At 50.5% G+C, this 18,288-nt stretch overlaps 1 protein-coding gene across 2 annotated transcripts; it reads right to left on the reverse strand.

Annotated features, from left to right (window-relative positions):
* Nucleotides 1-803: 803 nt before the first annotated feature.
* On the reverse strand, nt 804-10,935 carry Paqr7 (progestin and adipoQ receptor family member 7). 2 transcript variants are annotated; one of them, XM_029476650.2, is made up of 2 exons: nt 10,748-10,935; nt 804-2,823 (listed from the first exon to the last, which is right to left on the reverse strand). In XM_029476650.2, the coding sequence occupies exon 2, from the start codon at nt 2,790-2,792 to the stop codon at nt 1,755-1,757; it is 1,038 nt and encodes a 345-aa protein (XP_029332510.1). In that variant the 5' UTR covers nt 2,793-2,823; nt 10,748-10,935; the 3' UTR covers nt 804-1,754. The 2 variants fall into 2 exon arrangements, with proteins under 2 accessions (XP_029332510.1, XP_021017095.1); XM_021161436.3 differs by lacking the exon at nt 10,748-10,935 and adding an exon at nt 6,870-6,948.
* Nucleotides 10,936-18,288: the final 7,353 nt, after the last annotated feature.

Consider the following 18,288-nt stretch of genomic DNA (forward strand, 5'->3'; position numbering starts at 1 on the left):
GAGAAACAGTTTCAAAAAAACAAAAGAAACAAAATTGGAATCCAGGGATGAGGCTGTAGCTTCATTTGTTAGAGTGCTTGTCTAGCAGGCATGGGAGGCTTAAGTGCAAACACTTGAGAGACAGAGGCAGGCAGATCTCTGTCGGTTCAAAGCAGAACTAAAAGTTTGTAATTATTATTTAGAGTTACAGGAGATTGTGAGCCACCCAATATGTGTGCTGGAAATCAAACTCAGATCTCCTGGAAAGGCAGGGCACACTCTTAACCACTGAGCCCTCTCACCAGCCCTGGGTGTTTATTTCTTGTAACTTTTCGTATGTCTGGTTTTATATAAATTTTATATATGAATTTCATATGTATTACACGAAAACCCTTAGAATATATTCTAAGTGGCAGGATATGTCCTATCCGTTTACTTATTCATCTGCAGTTCTGGGGACTGAATGAAGTGTCTCGTGCAAGGCTCTCCATGAGCAATTCCCAGTCCTTTCTTTACTTCCAGGCAGGATCTCTCTGTTTCCCAGGCTGGCAAACCTGGCTGATCTTTAATCCCTCAAAATGCCAGATAGGAATATAATTACACATATGCACGCACACACACACACACACACACACACACACTGCATTCCCAACAACAGTTCTACCCTTTGGTAAAAATGAACCATGAACCCCTACGACTCCACATTCACCCCTTCAGCACCCTGCAGCTTCATGCAAAAAACAAACAAGAAAAACCCAAAAAACAAAAACCCCACCTCCTGTGAACAGGGCCCCTCCCTGGAACAGGAGTCGAAACAAAGAGGAAGCAATATCATAGTCATTTTATTGAATCTAGGGCATATCAGGGACCAGCCTTGCCTCCAGCCCCAGGGACCAAACTTGCCTCTAGCCCCCCCTAACTCCCTGCATCTCTGCCTCTCGCATCTCGGTACAGGTGTCCCCTTTGCCTGCAATGCCCTTCTAAGCTTAGCCTGCAAACTCCTCCTCACCCTTCCTAACCCAAGGCTCGGAATGCCCCTCAGTGCTGACTAGTCTGGCCCTTTGAGCTTTCCTTGACAACTCCTAACGGTTCTAAAGCCTGGAGCCCCAGGAAACAGTGAGCTAAGGAGACATATCTCAAAATCGTAAATGAGTTGTGGGGAGAAGCTGGAAACAGTGTGCAAGAGATATAGGCCAATGCTAGCTGTGAGGCTTTCTGGCTGGGCTGTGATGCAGGGATGTGGGTAGGAAAAAGGATCTCTTATCTTTGGGGACTCTCTGGAACCCAGCAATCCAGGCTGTGGTGCAGGGCACAGTGAAGTTAAAACACTACCCATCTTTGGGCCTGTTTCTTTTCCCTCCACCAGTGAGCTCTGGTAGGTGGTGGCTGCTAAAACTTCCACTCCCTCTCGGCTCAAATTTGACACTGGCCTAAGTCTTACTTCTCGCCCAGCAACCTGGAAACCCCAAACCAGTGTGGTGACCAAAGCTGAACTCCAACCCTTAGCTCTGATAGGCGGCAAGGGAGGGGCAGTCAGGAGTCCCTCATCTCTTCCCCTCCCAGGGAACTGAGCAAGGCTCTACAGCTCCCAGCCAATCTGCAGACCCAAGGACTGGCTAGCATCACTTTGGCCATTGAGCTTATATGCAGGGAGTCATGGCCTGCCAGATAGAATCAGCTTTACCAGGCCTTGTTCCGATCTGGAGCCAAGTCCAGGCTTTTGTCCCTAGCACCTTCTCTTACCCTGCCAGCTCCCACCCACCCGCTTTCAGCTTTCACTTGGTCTTCTGATGAAGTTTGCGCCGCACCAGCTGGCTGAGGAGGAGCGCAGTGAGGCTGCTGCTGGCCACCGTGAGCAGGAAGAGACCAGAGAAGTTGTGGGGCCAACGGGAGTGCAGAGGCTCATAGATGTCCCTCCGGGCCTGATAATCCAGTGTCACCGCCTCTAGCTGGGCCAGAGTGCACAGCACCAAAAAGACATGGAAAACTTGGTGTCCCTGCCCAAAGATGTGACAGCTGCCGGGGAACCAACTCTCAGGCATAACCGTAGAGAAAAAGGCAGCAGCTAGAAGGAAGAAAACCACTTGGCATTTGTGATAGAGAAGAGCGGGATCCTCCTCGGCAGGGACGGGAGACATTATGATGCGGTGCAACACGGGGCTGATGTCCAGCACATAGGCCAGCGCCGACGGCGCCTCCTGGAAAATGCGCCCCAGCAGACCCGGCTTCTGGCTGTACTTGTTGTAGCAGGAGCCAGCGCAGGAAAGCCAGGCCAGGAAGGCAGCCGTGGGCAGGAAAATAGCCTGCACCTTGTCATGCCAGGACGGCTCTATGGCATAGTAGAAGTGTGCCAGGGCACTGCCAAACTGGTACACGGCCACACCCACATAGTCCAAGAAGAAGAAGCTGTAATGCCAGAACTCCGACTTGGCCTGCAGGAGGTGAGCCACAGCACTGAAGGAGAGGTAGGTGAAGGAGGCCATGACGATGAAGAAGAGGGGCAGCGCGTGAGGGTCTTCCTGGAAGCCCACACTCGCCGCCAAGCCGACCAGCCGCAGCAGCAGAGCCAGGGCCGCCAGGAGGTGGGTCCACACGTTCACAGCCTCATTGTGCCGCTGAAACAGTGTGCGGAAGTAGAAACACCAGTTCTGATGCAGCGGCCGGTAACCAGCATAGATGTACGGCTTCCAGAAGAGTGGCGGCACCTGGGCCCGGTCCACTGTAAACACGGGTTCTGGCTGCAGAGGCTTCTGGCCCACGTGCCACAGGCTGGACAGCAGTTGGCTGAACTTCTGGGCTACTGCCATCGCCATGCCGGGGGACCCGGAAGAGAAGTCAGCAAAACTGCAAGAGAGGTCAGGACAAAGTCAGAATCCCTGTATTTCTATCTGAGGTTTGGATGCCCCAGACTGTCATTTCTTTCCCATGCCTTGTGATGGGCTGAGTTTGAAGATGCGGATTTCTGAGTTCGAGGCCAGCCTGGTCTACAAAGTGAGTTCCAGGACAGCCAGGGCTACACAGAGAAATCCTGTCTCGAAAAACCAATAAGCCGGGCGTGGTGGCGCACGCCTTTAATCCCAGCACTCGGGAGGCAGAGGCAGGCGGATTTCGGAGTTCGAGGCCAGCCTGGTCTACAAAGTGAGTGCCAGCACAGCCAGGGCTACACAGAGAAACCCTGTCTCGAAAAACCAAAAAAAAAAAAAAAAAAAAAAAAAAAAGAAAAACCAAGAAAGAAAGAAAGAAAGAAAGAAAGAAAGAAACACAGCACATTTGCCTGCTTCCTGCATCCTAATCCAGGCGTATCAATTTGTGCTGGACAGTTTTATGTCAACTTGAAATAATCTAAGAGTCATCAGAGAACAGGGAGCCTCAGTTGAGAAAATGCCTGTATAAGATTGGGATGTAAGCAAACCTAGCGGGGGGTTTTTCTTAATTAGTAATAAGGGGTGGGGGAGGGCCCAGTCAATTGTGGGTGGGGCCATCTGTGGGCTGGGTTCTATAAGAAAGCAGTCTGAGCATACCATGAGGAGCAAGCCAGTAAGCAGCACCCTCCCTGGCCTCTGCATCAGCTCCTGCCTCCAGGTCCCTGCCCTGTGTGAGTTCCTGTCCTGACTTCCTATGAAAACGAACTCTTATATGTACTGTGGAAGCATAAGCCAAGGAAAGCCCTTTCCTCCCCAGACGGCTTGGGCCACGGAGCTCACCACTGCAACGGTCACCCTCAGACACCACCTTCTTTTGCTATCTGCCAGACAACTCCCTGAACAAGCTTTCTGGGTTCAGCATGCAGTGTTCTGTCCACGGAGTATCAGATGCCTGGCCAAAGCCACCTTTGCCCCAGCCACTGTATGTGGAGGTGACTATGTCCTCTGAGCCTCACTGCCAATACCTCCAGGCCACCCAGGGATGCCCCCAGGCCACCCAGGGATGCATGCACAATTTAAGAGCTTGCTGTGTGCAGGTAGCATCAGGACCTGCCCCAAACCTGCTCTCCCTCTCTTAAACCCCCACGCTCTAGGCTTCAAGACTTGGATCAGCCACACACTACTGTACGGGGTGGGGGTGGGGGGTCCTTAGCATGGGGCTCTTCTGATTCCTTCACCTCAGAAAGCCTGGCTCAACACAGACTCAAGAAGCCTTCAGATGACCTATTAACAAGGACTATTAACAATCTCCACTCAGGGCTCCTTCCTCTTCTCAAGAGAATGGACTTCAGCCATAACCAAGTGGCCTCCACTGGTGTCCACAGTTTTGTCTTCAGAATACGTCTTGTATGGCTCACAAGGACACTAGACCTGAGAGTTCCCTCTTAGACCTAGCCAATACAGCAAGGCTTCCTCTCTGCTCTGGGAACAATGAAGCTGGATGGAACCTATGAACACCTAGTGACCGGGTGTCTGTGATCTGTTACGTCTAAGGCTCCATCTCCCACTCCTGTCACTCCCCAGTACGAGGACATATCATAGGCTCTGGAAAGTTCCATAGCAAAATCTACTCAGCTTTGTCGAACCCTACATATGTCAAGTTTACACGGCTTAGGCCTCCTTTCCCAGTCATGACTACATGTTAAAGGCAGGTAAAACCAAACAGTTTGTTCTATATGTCCATTCTTCACTACCTTTTTGTAATCATTTCTTGTGACCTCCCTGGGAGGTAAGCACTCGTTCCCCATTTTGTTGTGACATAAGCTGCACTTCAGAGAGATAAAGAGATTCTTTTTTGTTTTTAAAGATTTATTTATCATTATATGTAAGTACACTGTAGCTGACTTCAGACATCCTAGAAGAGGGCATCAGATCTCATTACAGATGGTTGTGAGCTACCATGTGGTTGTTGGGATTTGAACTCAGGACCTTCAGAAGAGCAGTCGGTGCTCTTACCTGCTGAGCCACCTCTCCAGCCCCAATAAAGAGATTCTTATTCAAGGACAGAAGAAGAGGGAGAGAGCATGCCTGGCGGACCCAGTGCTCTGCCTGAAAACCTGGAAACTGTTTTGTTTTGTTTTGTTTTGTTTTGTTTTGTTTTGTTTTGTTTTGTTTTTCAAGACAGGGTTTCTCTGCATAGCTCTGTAGACCAGGCTGGCCTCAAACTCAGAGATCTACCTGAGAAATCAGGGGCAGAGGTGAAGCCCGAATCAATGGAAATGACTATGAAGAGAGAAACCCTAGGGCACCCAGAATGATCTGCCAAATTAGCAGCCAGGCCTTGCCTAGCCTGGATAGCCAGCTCAGTCTAATGCCACACCTCCCACTAGGTACCTGGGGGTGTTTCTCTGGATCCTGAAACCAATGATATCCGCTGTGGGATGGTACAAAGTCATCAGATGCCAAGGGCTAAGTGGCACTAGCACAGATGAGGGACCCTAGGGGTGGGGCTTCCAAGGGCCTGGAGATGTCTTGTGTGATGTCATGGGAGGGTGGGGCTAAAGATACCCCACCTCCCTTTCTTTCTGACGTCCATGCTAGTAAAATCCAGGCTCCACATGGGCCCTCCCAGCCAGTCCTCAGTCACAGACAACACCTCCATGACAGAACTATGGGGCTGTCTGGAGAGCTGTGGCTTCCTCGAGATCACACAACAAAAGAAGAGCCCAGCCAGCCGGTCCCAAGTGCCTGGGGCCTGGGAGGACAACAGGTACACTTGGTTGGTTCAGCAGGAATCAGAAGAGGAGTTAAAAATAAAAAGATAAGGGGCTGGAGAGATGGCACAGCGGTTAAGAGCACTGACTGCTCTTCCAGATGTCCTGAGTTCAATTCCCAGCAACCACACGGGTGACCATTCAGGGGACTCAGTAAATCACTGCTGCCATTTTTATGACTACTAGAGCGATCAGAGAAATCCCGGCCTGCAGTTAGCTTGAGGGAAATTCTTTAAAAATCTGTTCTTAAGCTGGGAGTGTGGTTTTTGGCAGGCCCAAGGCCTAAGTTCCCACCCAGCATCAAAATAAACACAAAACCCTTCAATCTGTGCCAGTGGATCTGGGGGGAGGGCTAGAAAGGTAACTAACCTAACTTAGTGTGGTGGCACCAGCCATAATCTCAGCACTCAGGAGGATCGGATGTTGAGGGTCATCTTTGGCTATACAGCAAGTACAAGGCCAGCCTGGGCTGCATTAGACCCCCGTCTTGGGGAGGGAAGTGGTCGACTGTCCCACGAAACATTTACCTGATTTTTGGGGACACATCTAAGGACCAGGGAAGTCTGGTTAGAGTTTGTACTCCTGAAGACACTGACCTATTTAATAATTAAGTTGTTCTCAGCAAGGAACATTCAGAACAAACCTACCGGATTGCAGGAGGAATCTGAATTCTGAAAACTGGCACTTGCTCACAGACCCAGAAAAGGTGGCTGGGAAGTGACTTACCCAGGGAAGTAGTCTTAACCCAGCTGCCCTATCATGGAGCTAGAGGACACCAGAGGGCAAACTGTAAGCAGGCAATCCAAAAGATACACCGCCGTGGGCTGGGGTGCTTTAGTAGCCAAGAGTGCCCAATGCTCACACAGGATCTGAGTTTGGTTCCCAATTCCAGCTCCAGGGGGAATCTGATATCATCTTCTAAACTCTTTTGTCATCTGCACTCATATGTGCACAACCCCATATGCAGAAACACATATAAAATAAAATACATCTTTAAAAAAAGAATAGGTTGCCAAGAGAAGCCAGAATTCCGGTCTCCCATCCCCCTTCTCCAGGCCTAACTCATGCTCCCCTTTTCCTAGACTCTGGGTCACCCTCTTCACCTTTTCATCCAATGTTTATCAATCTTAATTCCTCCTGGAGGTCACACACCCCTTGGTGGTACCTCCCCCTGGCTGTGGGTCATCTGGAGAAAGTGGAGAGAGTGAACCTGGGGCCCTCTGCACTGAGTTTTCTCCCAGTGCCTACTAACCTTGAGCCACCAGGCCACCCCACAGATCAGGGCACACAGGGGATGATGGGTGTCCCCGCTCTGCTGCCTCACCCACACAGATGCCTGTGGTGAGAAGCAAGCCAGAGGTCAACTTAGAGAAAGACAGGGCCACCGTCTAAAGGGTAGATGGCTACAACTCAACTCCAAAGAAGCCCAAAGTCTGGGATTTGTGTGGGCCTGGAATCTGAAATCTGGAACTTACTAGCTTGGTAACTTCCTGAGACTTCCTTTACCTCTCTGAGATGGTTTCCTGGGAGGCTAAAAGAGCTACCATGGGGCTCTTGAAAAAGCTGTCATGGCTCAATGCTTAGTGTTGCCTCTGGCTTTGGCTATAATACTTTTTTTTTTCCTGGTTTTCTGAGACAGGGTTTCTCTGTGTAGCCCTGGCTGTCCTGGAACTCACTCTATAGACCAGGCTGGCTTCAAACTCAGAAATCCACCTGCCTCTGCCTCCCAAGTGCTGAGATTAAAGGCATGCACCACTACTACCCAGCTACTTTTTTCTTTTAAGATTTATGTATTATTATATGTAAGTAGCTTATATGTAAGTATATTACAATAAGCTGTCTTCAGACAGCACCAGAAGAGGGCGTCAGATCTCATTATGGATGGTTGTGAGCCACCATGTGGTTGTTGGGATTTGAACTCAGGACCTTCAGAAGAGCAGTCAGTGTTCTTACCCACTGAGCCATCTCTCCAGCCCCCTGGCCCTACTACTTTTGTTGGGATTTTCTTGCTCAACTACATAAGCTCTGGGTGGCTTGGAGAAGTTCCTTGCACGATGGCCCCTTTTTTAAGGGGGAAAAGCGATTACACTTGAAAGGGTCCTAAGGCCCTGTGACTTTCCATCAGTATTTTAGGCCTGCAGAACAGAGCTAATGAATTGGCCTGCTCTCAGATGCCTCAGGCCTCACAAAACAACCATGGTCAGCAGGCATGGAAGCATGGCAGGCATGGTCAGCAGGCTGGGTCATGCCTTTGCCTCTTCCTGTCCTGGCCATGCAAAGTACTCATTGTTGTTTTGTCTATCCGGACTGTCCAGCGTGTTCTCCTAAAGATTATTTTATCTCACCATGGAGAACAAGGTTTGGCCTCATTAGGTAAAGAGAATAAAACCAGGATTCAGAAATCACACAATGTACAAATGTCTCTTCTCCCTTCGTTTTTTTTTTCTCATTTATTCATTCATCTTTCCTTGCTTTCTTCCTTCTGTGTTTCTTTTTCTGTGGGTATGCACACGTGTATGCATGTCCATGTGTGAGGCTCTGTGGGGACAGAGGTCTATCAGGACCTCTACCATGCTCCACTTTAATTTGAGGCAGGGTCTCTCCTCAAACTTGGAGCTCATCAGCTGGGCTAGAGGGACTGGCTGAGGAGTCCCCTAAGCTCCACCGCAGCCCTGGTGGGACAGGTTTTCCATGTGAGTGCTGGAGGGACATCCTCAGTTCCTCACACTAATCCAGCAAGCACTTTACCGGCTCAGCCCTCTTCGTCCTTTTCAGACAGGATCTCACCGTGTTGCTCAGACTGGCCTTCAAATCGTGATCCCCCTGCCTCTGCCTCCCGAGTGCTGGGATTGCAGGTGTGTACCATCATACACACCTAATTTTTCATGTTTCTATGATCCTGTTAAGAAATAAATAACCTTTGGCCAGAGAGTGGTGGTCCATGCCCTTAATCCTAGCACTTGGGAGGCAGAGACAGGCAGATTTCTGAGTTCCTGAGTTTGAGGCTAGTCTGGTCTATAGAGGTATTTTTTTCCAGGATAGCCAAGAGCTACACAGAGAAACCCTGTTCCCAGAAACCAAAAAAGGAAGGAAGGAAGGAAGGAAGGAAGGAAGGAAGGAAGGAAGGAAGGAAGGGAGGGAAGGAAGGAAGGAAGGGAGGGAGGGAGAGAGAGAGAGAGAGAGAAAGAGAGAGAAGAAAGAAAAAGAGAGAGAAGAAAGAAAGAAAGAAAGAAAGAAAGAAAGAAAGAAAGAAAGAAAGAAAGAAAGAAAGAAGAAAGAAAAAGAAAGAAGGACCCTAGCAATTTGGAGCTGAGGTGGGAGGGCTACCTGAAGCCAGCCTGGCCTACAAACTAAAATCCTGCATCAAAATTAAGTTAAGTTAATAGCCTCTTGGAAACAGAAGGAAAAATCACTTGAACTCAGGCGTTCAAGGCCCATGTGGGCAAACAGGCAAGACTCCTATCTACAAACGATAAAGAATAGCAGTAAGAAGTATAGTCAGGGGGCTGGTGAGATGGCTCAGTGGGTAAGAGCACCCGACTGCTCTTCCGAAGGTCCAGAGTTCAAATCCCAGCAACCACATGGTGGCTCACAACCATCCGTAAAGAGATCTGGCACCCTCTTCTGGAGTGTATGAAGACAGCTACAGTGTACTTGCATATAATAAATAAATAAATCTTTAAAAAAAAAAAAAAAGAAGTATAGTCAGAGTTCATATTGTGACTGGGAGGCAAACCCTCCAGAGGGGTCCTGAGGGAAAGACAAGCCATGAAGGGCCCCAAGAGGCATTGCTTAGGCTCCATCAGTCACCTACAGTAGCTACTTTCCCACATGTTTCTGCACTACTTCAAGCCCCATTGCATCTGGTGATCCAGGCCCAGAGGCACGATAATGCCGACATTTGTCTAAGACTAACTCCAGAAGCAAGGCTGCAGGCAACTTCCGGGCACCCAGTGTGGGTGAATGTAGACAGGACAAGCTCTGGCAGGCTTTCCGGTCTCTCAGCAACCAGTTCTCCTCCCTCTTTGCAAACCAATTCTCCAATTCAGCTCAACCAATTTAAAGAAAAGGCTACCTCCGTGTCTTCCAGGACTGAACAAGAAACTATTGGTGTTTCACACTGCATTGTGGGTCTCCATTTGTACTGAGTAACGTGATCAGAATGGAAATGTTAAGGACATTTTTTCCCCAAAGTTCAGACACTCCCACGGTTCCAACGAGTACCCTGAAAGGAAAGATCTTCATCATGGTGTCCCCGGGTACCCAACAAGAGCAGTCCAGCTTGAGGAATCCACCAAGCCTCCTCTCAGCCCATAGCCTGAGGCTGCCTAAGAGGCTGCAGGGGTTGCTGGGAGGAAATCCCCCAGGTTAAGGCCAAGGGTGGTGGTGGGGCCTTGTCTCTTTTCCTATCTAGGGCAATCTGGCTTTCCTGACGCTAGGGAAGGGATCCAATATTCTGGCCTGGTAGCCCTCTCACCTCTCTAAAGCTTTCCTTGGGGGTTCCCCACAAGGATCTGCAAAACACACACACATACACACACACACACACACACACACACACACACACACACATGCATACACTTCCACTCCTGCTCCTTCTTGCCCCATTATAACCTCGCTCCTAGAATACTGCACACAGCCTGTGAGGTTGTTCCTGCACAGGGAGTCTCCCATGCCTACATTCTGCAGACGACACTAAATTATTCTCCCCATTCCACAAGCCACAAGCTCATAGGCTTTGCTCCAGCCCAGGTCCTCCTTCTCCATGGCAAGCTACCTCTGGTCCTCCCATAATCCTTCTGCTCTCCCCACTCCCTTACAGTGACCCCCCACTGCTCCTCTGGGGGTGGGGTGACCTCAGACGTTGTTTCTTCCGGTCCCCTCCTTGCGGCTGATTCCCTTGGCGACCTCTCCTCACCCCTACCGGGAGGTGCTCCCCTACATAACTGTCCGGCTGTCAGGGTCCTGCTGTCTTCGGCCTCGCCCCATCTTCTGCCACCTGCCCACTTCCGCCACTGGGCACCGCACGCATGCAGCTAGGAGCACACCCCCAACCCGCGTGCCGGGGGAACACTTCTCTACTCCCAGCCCAGCCCTGCCCGGCCCCGGGATCTCCAGGAGCAGTCTCACCTGTGGTCAGAGCAGAGCTGGGAGCTGTCTGCTGCGTCCCCCGCGCTGGAGTCGCAGATAAAGGGGTAGCGGCCACGCCCCAAGCCCGGAGGGCGGCGCTGGGCACCCGGAGCTCAGCCGCCTCCGCCAGTCTGCAGCTTCTCGCCTGGCGTTATGCAAGCTCAGACTGCAGGAGGGGTCACTCCCCGACGCATCCCGGGACTTCCTGCGGCCACAGTACAGTCTGAAAATAGGAGGTCCAGAGAACCTAGGCTCAGACATGGGGCTGCAGACTCCTGCAGAGTTTACCCACTTCCCCAAAGCGCAAGCTTCGGTCTGTGATAGTTGCAAGAGAGTCGGATGAGTGTCCCAAGAGCTCTGAGGCAAGCTTGAGCTCAGCACATACCGCTCATGCCTCACAGGGCTACTGTAGTCCAGATGTCGCTCTCCCTGGGGAGCTTCGTCCTAAACTGGGCTCTCTGACTTATCAAAGTCTCATCCCGTGATCTCTGACATTTTCCCTGTCCTGGTTTGTCTAGAATTCTGTGAGAACAACCACTCCTGGTTGTCACATCTTCCAGGTATGGGCTCAGCAGAGAAGGTGAACAGCCCAGTGGGTTTTTATAGGCAGGGTATGCCTCCAATAAATACTGGCTCACAGTGCCTCATGTGCCTGCCCCTTCTGTGGCGTTCATACCTAACAAAAATGGAGTACCAGGGGCTGGTGAGATGGCTCAGTGGTTAAGAGCGCCGACTGCTCTTCTGAAGGTCCTGAGTTCAAATCCCAGCAACCACATGGTGGCTCACAACCATCCGTAATGAAATCTGATGACCTCTTCTGGAGTATCTGAGGATAGCTACAGTGTACTTACTTATAAATTAAAAAAATAAAAAATAATAAAAAAAAAAGGAGTACCAGACTGGGTCTTGAGTAAAGAGGCCTGATTGTAGAGGCTAGGGCCCTGTCCTTTACTGAGCTTTTGAGTCTAGAGCCCTGGCACATTAACAGGATTGAAGCCTGATGCTACCCCAGCTCACCCTGCGACCTTGGACAAACCTTGCTCTTTTGGGCCTCAGTGTTACAGAGATGACAGTACCACTTGACAAGGTGTTTAGGTCAAACGGTGGACATGAAGGTCTTTGGAAACTGCAAAATTTCCCTCTGTACTGTGATGAGCATATTATCTTAAGAGAATTGTGTGTGAGAGACTGGCCTCTCATTCAACAAATTCAAACGCCCACATTTCCTGAATCCATGGGGCAAGCCGACAGGCCTGCCATCCCGTGCCTACTACTCTGGAGGCTGAGGCAGGAGGATTATTTGAAGCCAGGAGTTCAAGGGCAGCCTGGGCAACATATGGTGACTGTGTCCTGATAGGATGAATAAAAATTAGAGACTTTGCAGACAGTAATGGCAGCGGTGGTGCACGCCTTTGATCCCAGCACTCAGGAGCCAGAGGCAGAGGCAAGGGATCTCTGGGTTCCGGGCCAGCCTATTCTATGGAGCTAGTTCCGGGAAAGCCAGGGCCACACAAAGAAATCCCGTCTTAAACAAAACAAAACAAACAGTAAGGACTTAGAAGAAGCCTCAGACTCAGCTTCTATTTTTGGCAGGGAGGGCAAGCTCTCACTGCTTTGATTCTTTGTTTCCAGTTGGTTTGGCTTTTGTCAGAGGTGGTGTGTTTTTTGTTCATTTGCATGTTTTTAAAGACAGAGTCTCACCCAGGTCCTGCTTGGAACTCACAAGTGAAGCAGAGGCTGAGGTCTCCCGCATACACCACCACATCCTGTCCCCTCTTGGTTTGTTTTCAAATCCACGGTTTATATGTAATGTTCTTGGCCTGTGGCAAGCGGTGAGCCAAGCAGTTGCCATGGCGACCTCTCTTGATCTAAACCATCCCCAGAAACAGGTTCTGTGTCTACCACTCTACACAGTGGGGAAGCGTGCTCTGAGGAGGAAGCAAGCTCTGAGGAGGAAGCAAGCTCTGAGCAGCCATGGGGGCCTTCTCTATGACCTTCTTCAAACCTGGAAAGTTCCTTTGAGGTGAATGTGGTGGCCACTGTTTTATGGGTAGAAAAGTCGAGGCCTAGAGCAGGGAAAGGTGCATCCAGGCTCAGGCAGCTGTAGCTATGTCTGGCTCCGGCTCTGGGAAGTGACTCGAAGGTTTGCCTGCAAGAGAGAAGTCATTTGGCCATGACCCCCTGAGAGCCCAGCAGTTGCGTGAGGACTGTGGTTAGCCATGAAGCCTCACCGCCTGTCAGCTCCATGCAGGGCCTCTCAGGTATGCTGTTGATCTATGGCACACTCTGTCAACGTCTTTGTCTGTGTCTGAGGAAACAGGTTCCAGAGTGTGACCTGCCCAAGGCCTCCCAGTCGCCTAGCACTGGACCTGGATCTAAGCCAGCTCTTATCTTGTGGTGCAGGGATGATATGAAGGAGTAGCCCCAGCGTTTCCTTCACGGTCTTGCTACTCAGCAACTCCTGTCCCCAGCTGGGAACACTGCATCTCACAGCTCATTTCAGGCCCTTGGGTGAGAGGCAAGACCTCCATGGTCCAGAAGCACAGACACCCCCCTTTCCCCCCCAACCCAGAATCCTCTAAGCTCAGGACCCTGGGGCCTTGTGGGTAACTGTGTGTCATCCAACCGTTGTCTCAGATCCTAGGAAGAAGGTTTCTAGCGAGATTGGAGTCCAGGGCCAGCCTCCCTCAAGCCCCCAACAGAAGTCAACAAGCCTTAGGAATCAGGCTCTGAACTCGAACTTACCAGGAAAGGGCTTCAAGGTGCTCACAGTGAGAGAAAGAATGGACAGGACAGGTGGCACCTGTGATGTCCCCAACAAAGTCGCATATTCATGAACTCCGCAATGCACCTGCTGTGTTACCATGAGCATATTGCATACCCTTTCTGGATACATCCACATCACTACAGGGGGTGTGGGGGGAGAAACACCATTGCGAAGGGTTTTGTAAGGAGAATAAATCATGTAAAGCGATCAGAGAACTAGTCAGTACATGCCACATAGCATTTCTCTCTTTTTCGGGATGTGAGATTGGCAATTGAACATTGTAGGGTGTAGGGCTCAGCTCACTGGAAGCCTTCTGGAGTGCAGGGCCCACCATCTGTCCAGGACACAAGTGGGGATGTATCTGACCCCAAAAGCCATCAGGGATAAGCTGTCTCCCAGCTACTAAGTCAGCGGTTCTCAACCTTCCTGACACTGTAACCCTTTAACACAGTCCCTCATGCAGTGGGGACCCCACCATAATTATCTGTGTTTTCTGATGGTCTTAGGTGAGCCTAAAGGGTTGTTTGACCCCCAACCTGCAAAGGGCTACAGATTGAGAACTGCTGTGCTAACTCTTCAAATACATGTGCATTAGACTTCATAAAACCCTACCTCTTGGAGATGTGGATCTACGGCTGCTGCCAGAGAACACTTGGCTCTAGGCAGGACCTCAATCACATGGTTTTTATTCTATAGCCTAGTGCTGACCTGGCCAAATGGACCCTGGCCATTGTGCCCTGGGGCTTCCCAGAGGCACCCTGCATAGCTATCTGGAGCCCGTCAGCCCCAGCACAGGACACCATCTTGATGACTCAGATGAATGGGAAGGACAGGGCCACACTCTAGAATGAGAGCCCTCTTTGCCTCAGCCTTTCGCCATGTATTTGTTGTTGCAAACACTGGGAATCTCTCGGGCTTCGGAGGAGATTATCACACTTGTCTGACTCCATGTGTCCACGAAAAGGGAATCCGCCCACTTTTGCTGCCTTCTGTCCCAAGTCAAAGGTGAATCGCTGCTAATATCAGAGACGCCTGGGCAGAAATGATAAACTGGGTATAGTTTGCTCTTACAACATGGGTAGCACTGGACGGGGCAGTCCATGGGGAAAGGATTTTAGGTGACACTCTGGAGGGAGGGATTATTGCTTTACAATAACAGTGTGGTGGTGGTGGTGTGTGTGTATGTGTGTGTGTGAGAGAGAGACAGAGACAGAGAGACAGAGAGAGATAGAGACAGGAGGAGAGGAAGAGAGAGGGAGAGGGTAAGACCTGTGGAAGTGAGAGTACAACACAGGAGAGAGTCTATTCCCTCCACCCACTGCATGGGTCTTAGACATTGAATTAGTAGTATCCATCAGGTGAGACCACAGGTGCCTTGGCCCACTGAGCCATCTTGCCTGCCCCTCCCCTCTTTTCTCTTCCCTTCCCCTCCAACTTTTGCCCAAAATGAGAAAAGAGAAAGGAGCCAGGGCTGGAAGGTTGAGGTTAGGTTCCTTTGCTGAAGGCCTTCTGGCCTCACATGTAACAAAGCCAGGTCTGAGCCTCTGGGGTCTAGCTGAAAACTGTCATTGCAGCCACACCAGGGGCAGGATGACTTTCTTTCTTTCTTTTTTTTTTTAAGATTTATTTATTATTATATCTAAGTACACTGTAGCTGTCATCAGACGTGGCAGAAGAGGGCATCAGATCTCATTACAGATGGTTGTGAGCCACCATGTGGTTGCTGGGATTTGAACTCAGGACCTTTGGAAGAGCAGTCAGTGCTCTTAACCGCTGAGCCATCTCTCCAGCCCCCAGGATGACTTTCCTAGTCACTGGTCCTCCTGGGACCAGTACCCCAGGAGCCCTCAGGAGCAAAAAGGACTTCTGGCAGAAGAAAGAGCATGTCCACAGGCTAAGGATGGTCAGTGAGTGGATTTTGGAGCTGTGGACTGGGAGCAAGGTGGGGGTTCGGAAGGACCAGACAGGAAGATGACAGGAGGGAGCAAAATAGGATGGCCAGGGGCTTCAAGGAGCCAGACATCCCCTACGACCACAGGGCTTGGTGTCCCGCTGGAGGATTCCAGAGGATAAAATGACTGGCTATAGCACAGGCTTCCTCCCGCCCCCTGCAAAGGCGGCAGAGTGGAGGGTGTCGCATCTCTATGGAGACAGGCCAGGTATGTATGTTTCTTGAGTCATTGGACACAGCTCTAGGTACCATGAGCCTGGGCTGAATGTCTTGGGATGGTTGGGGAAGAAGGTGGTCCCAGGCAACCTGCTGGCAGAGACTCTCCTTGGCAGGGCTCTTCAGATGGCAATTCCCACAGTGATTGCCTCCTGTGTGGCAGACACCCGAGTCCCAGGTCAAACTCCTACTTCAGCCTCCACAGTAGAGGATTTCACCAGGCTGGTTGACTCAGCCACCCCCATTTTCCTGCCTTGGGGACTGTTGGCTAGCACAGGCCATTTACAGCCTGGAGACACAGTGCTATCTGGGAACCTTTATACAGGCCGTGGCCTGTCTAAATGGAGCTGTGTGCTGAGAGCAAGGTGGGGCTTCCAGAGACGCCAGATCTCTGGAAAGAGCAGGATAGAACGGGACAAGGCTTCAACAAGCCAGGTGTCCCCTGTGACGTGGCTTGGCATGTTGCCCGAGAAAACCCGCTTTTCCTTTGTGTGTGTGAAATGCCCCAGGAAACAGCTCTGTTTCCCTAAGCAGCAAGCTGGAGTGGGCCCTCACTTCCTCCCTTTGCTTGCGCAGAGGCACAAAGCCACCGGGTGTGAAGTGCAAAGGCCAGGAGTCTCTATTCCCACTCCAGGCTCAAAGATGCAACACCTGCCCAGCCCCGGGACCTTTGCACGTCTCCTGCTATCCCTTGGGGTATGTGGAGAGGTGACTTGAGGTGCCTCAGATGGGACTGACGGCTGGATCTGTGGGGCCTATGCAAAATGAAAATACAAAACTGAAGATTTCAAGATGGCAGTGCAGAATCCCGCTGGAAGCCTGGGGACCGTCTGTGTACAGGGCTCTGCTGCTCACAGGGTCCCCGAGAGTGGCAGGTCTGTCTGACCTTCACTCAGATCTCTATCTAGATGTTGCCTGATCATAGAGGGTCCCCTGCCCACCTCAGCTTCCCTCTGAACCTTCCACTCCCAGAACTGAAGGACCGAATCTCCCCACAAGGAATGTCAGCTCCCAGAGGTCCTGGGTTGTGCCTAGTCACTGTTGTATTTCAGAACATTTTTGATACCCAGTAAGTACTTTGTAAAGATTAAGGAGGAGGAAGGGAGGAAGAGAAGAAGGGGTGTGTGTGTGTGTGTGTGTGTGTGTGTGTGTGTGTGTGTAATCTTCAGGCCTAGAGTAGATTTAAGCTTTGGAAAGCAAATACTTGACTAAAACTCAAATTACCCCAAGAAGACTGTTTTGTGTTTTAAAGTCACTAGGAGTGGGGCTGGAGAGATGGATCAGCAGTTAAGAGCACTGGCTACTGTTTTAGAGGACCTGGGCTCAATTCCCAGCACCCACATAGCCCTGTCAACTGTCTGTTAACTCCAGTCCTAGGGGATCTGACGCCCTCTTCTGGACTCTGAGAGTACTACATGAAAGTGACTCAGAAACACTTTTAGTTCCAGGTTGGCCAAGGCTACAGAGTGAGACCTTGTCTCAGAAATAAAATTAATACTTTTTAAAAAAAAAATTAAGAGGGAGCATTTTTCTTTAAAATCTGAGTGTCAAGTTACAGGAAGTGTGAGTGATCTGGGACAGGGAACAAGAACCAGCCCACAAGAGCTATCCCAGCTGATACAGGAGGCCGACGGCACAAGAAGTCATTTTCTCTGGAACTAGGTGCCCCATAGTGCTGGTCCGTCCTGCACATTCATCCCCAATCTCTTTATCTATATAAATGGCTAAACTTCCTTTAGTGTTATCTTGCCTGTCTCATCTCCTGCCACAGATATCCCACTGTTTTCTTTGGTTACACACGGGGCTGCGCTGACTGACCTTTCCCCTACATCGAGCCAGAGTATCTGTAAGGCAAAGTCCTAGGAGCAGAAGTGCTGGGTCAAAGGGAAGTGATTTGAGTAGCTGCAGCAGAGAGCAGAGAACCTGGCCTCAAAACTTCCCATGGGGCCCCTGTGCTAGCACAGAATCTTCTCCCCCTTTGGCTTGCGGGGCTCTTATGAGTGGGAATAGATCTTCATCAAAATACACCAAAGAAGGGTCTGGAAAGATGGCTCAGCAGCTAAGGGCTTGGTGCCCATGAGGACAGAAGAAGGCACTGAATCCCTGGGAACCAGAGTTACAGAGAGATGTGAGCCACCGTGTGGGTGGGGAGAATCAAACAAACCGCACTTTCTGCAAGCACAGCCAATGGTCTTAACCACTGAGCCATCTCCCCAGATGCCTTTTCTTTTCTAGCTTTCGAAATAGAGTTTATCAACCGGGCGTGGTGGCGCACGCCTTTAATCCCAGCACTCGGGAGGCAGAGGCAGGCGGATTTCTGAGTTCGAGGCCAGCCTGGTCTACAAAGTGAGTTCTAGGACAGCCAAGGCTACACAGAGAAACCCTGTCTCAAAAAAACAAAAAAAAAAAAAAACAAAAAAAAAGAAATAGAGTTTATCTTGGAACTCACCCTGGAGATCAGGTTGGCCTTGAACTCACAGAGCTAAGCCTGCCTGGGCCTCCTGAGTGCTGGGACTAAAGGTGTGTGTCGCCGTGTCCAGCTAAGACTTGTCTCTTATTTTTCAATGTGTGTGTGCCTGTATGTGTGCATGCGTGTGTATGCAAATG

The sequence above is a fragment of the Mus caroli genome, unplaced genomic scaffold (genome assembly GCF_978045245.1).
Source record: "Mus caroli unplaced genomic scaffold, Mus_caroli_1 scaffold_6, whole genome shotgun sequence".
NCBI lineage: Eukaryota > Metazoa > Chordata > Mammalia > Rodentia > Muridae > Mus > Mus caroli.

Coding starts and splice junctions, on each gene's coding strand:
- Paqr7 (XM_029476650.2), bottom strand. CDS start 2,792: ATGGCGATGGCAGTAGCCCAGAAGTTCAGCCAACTGCTGTCCAGCCTG.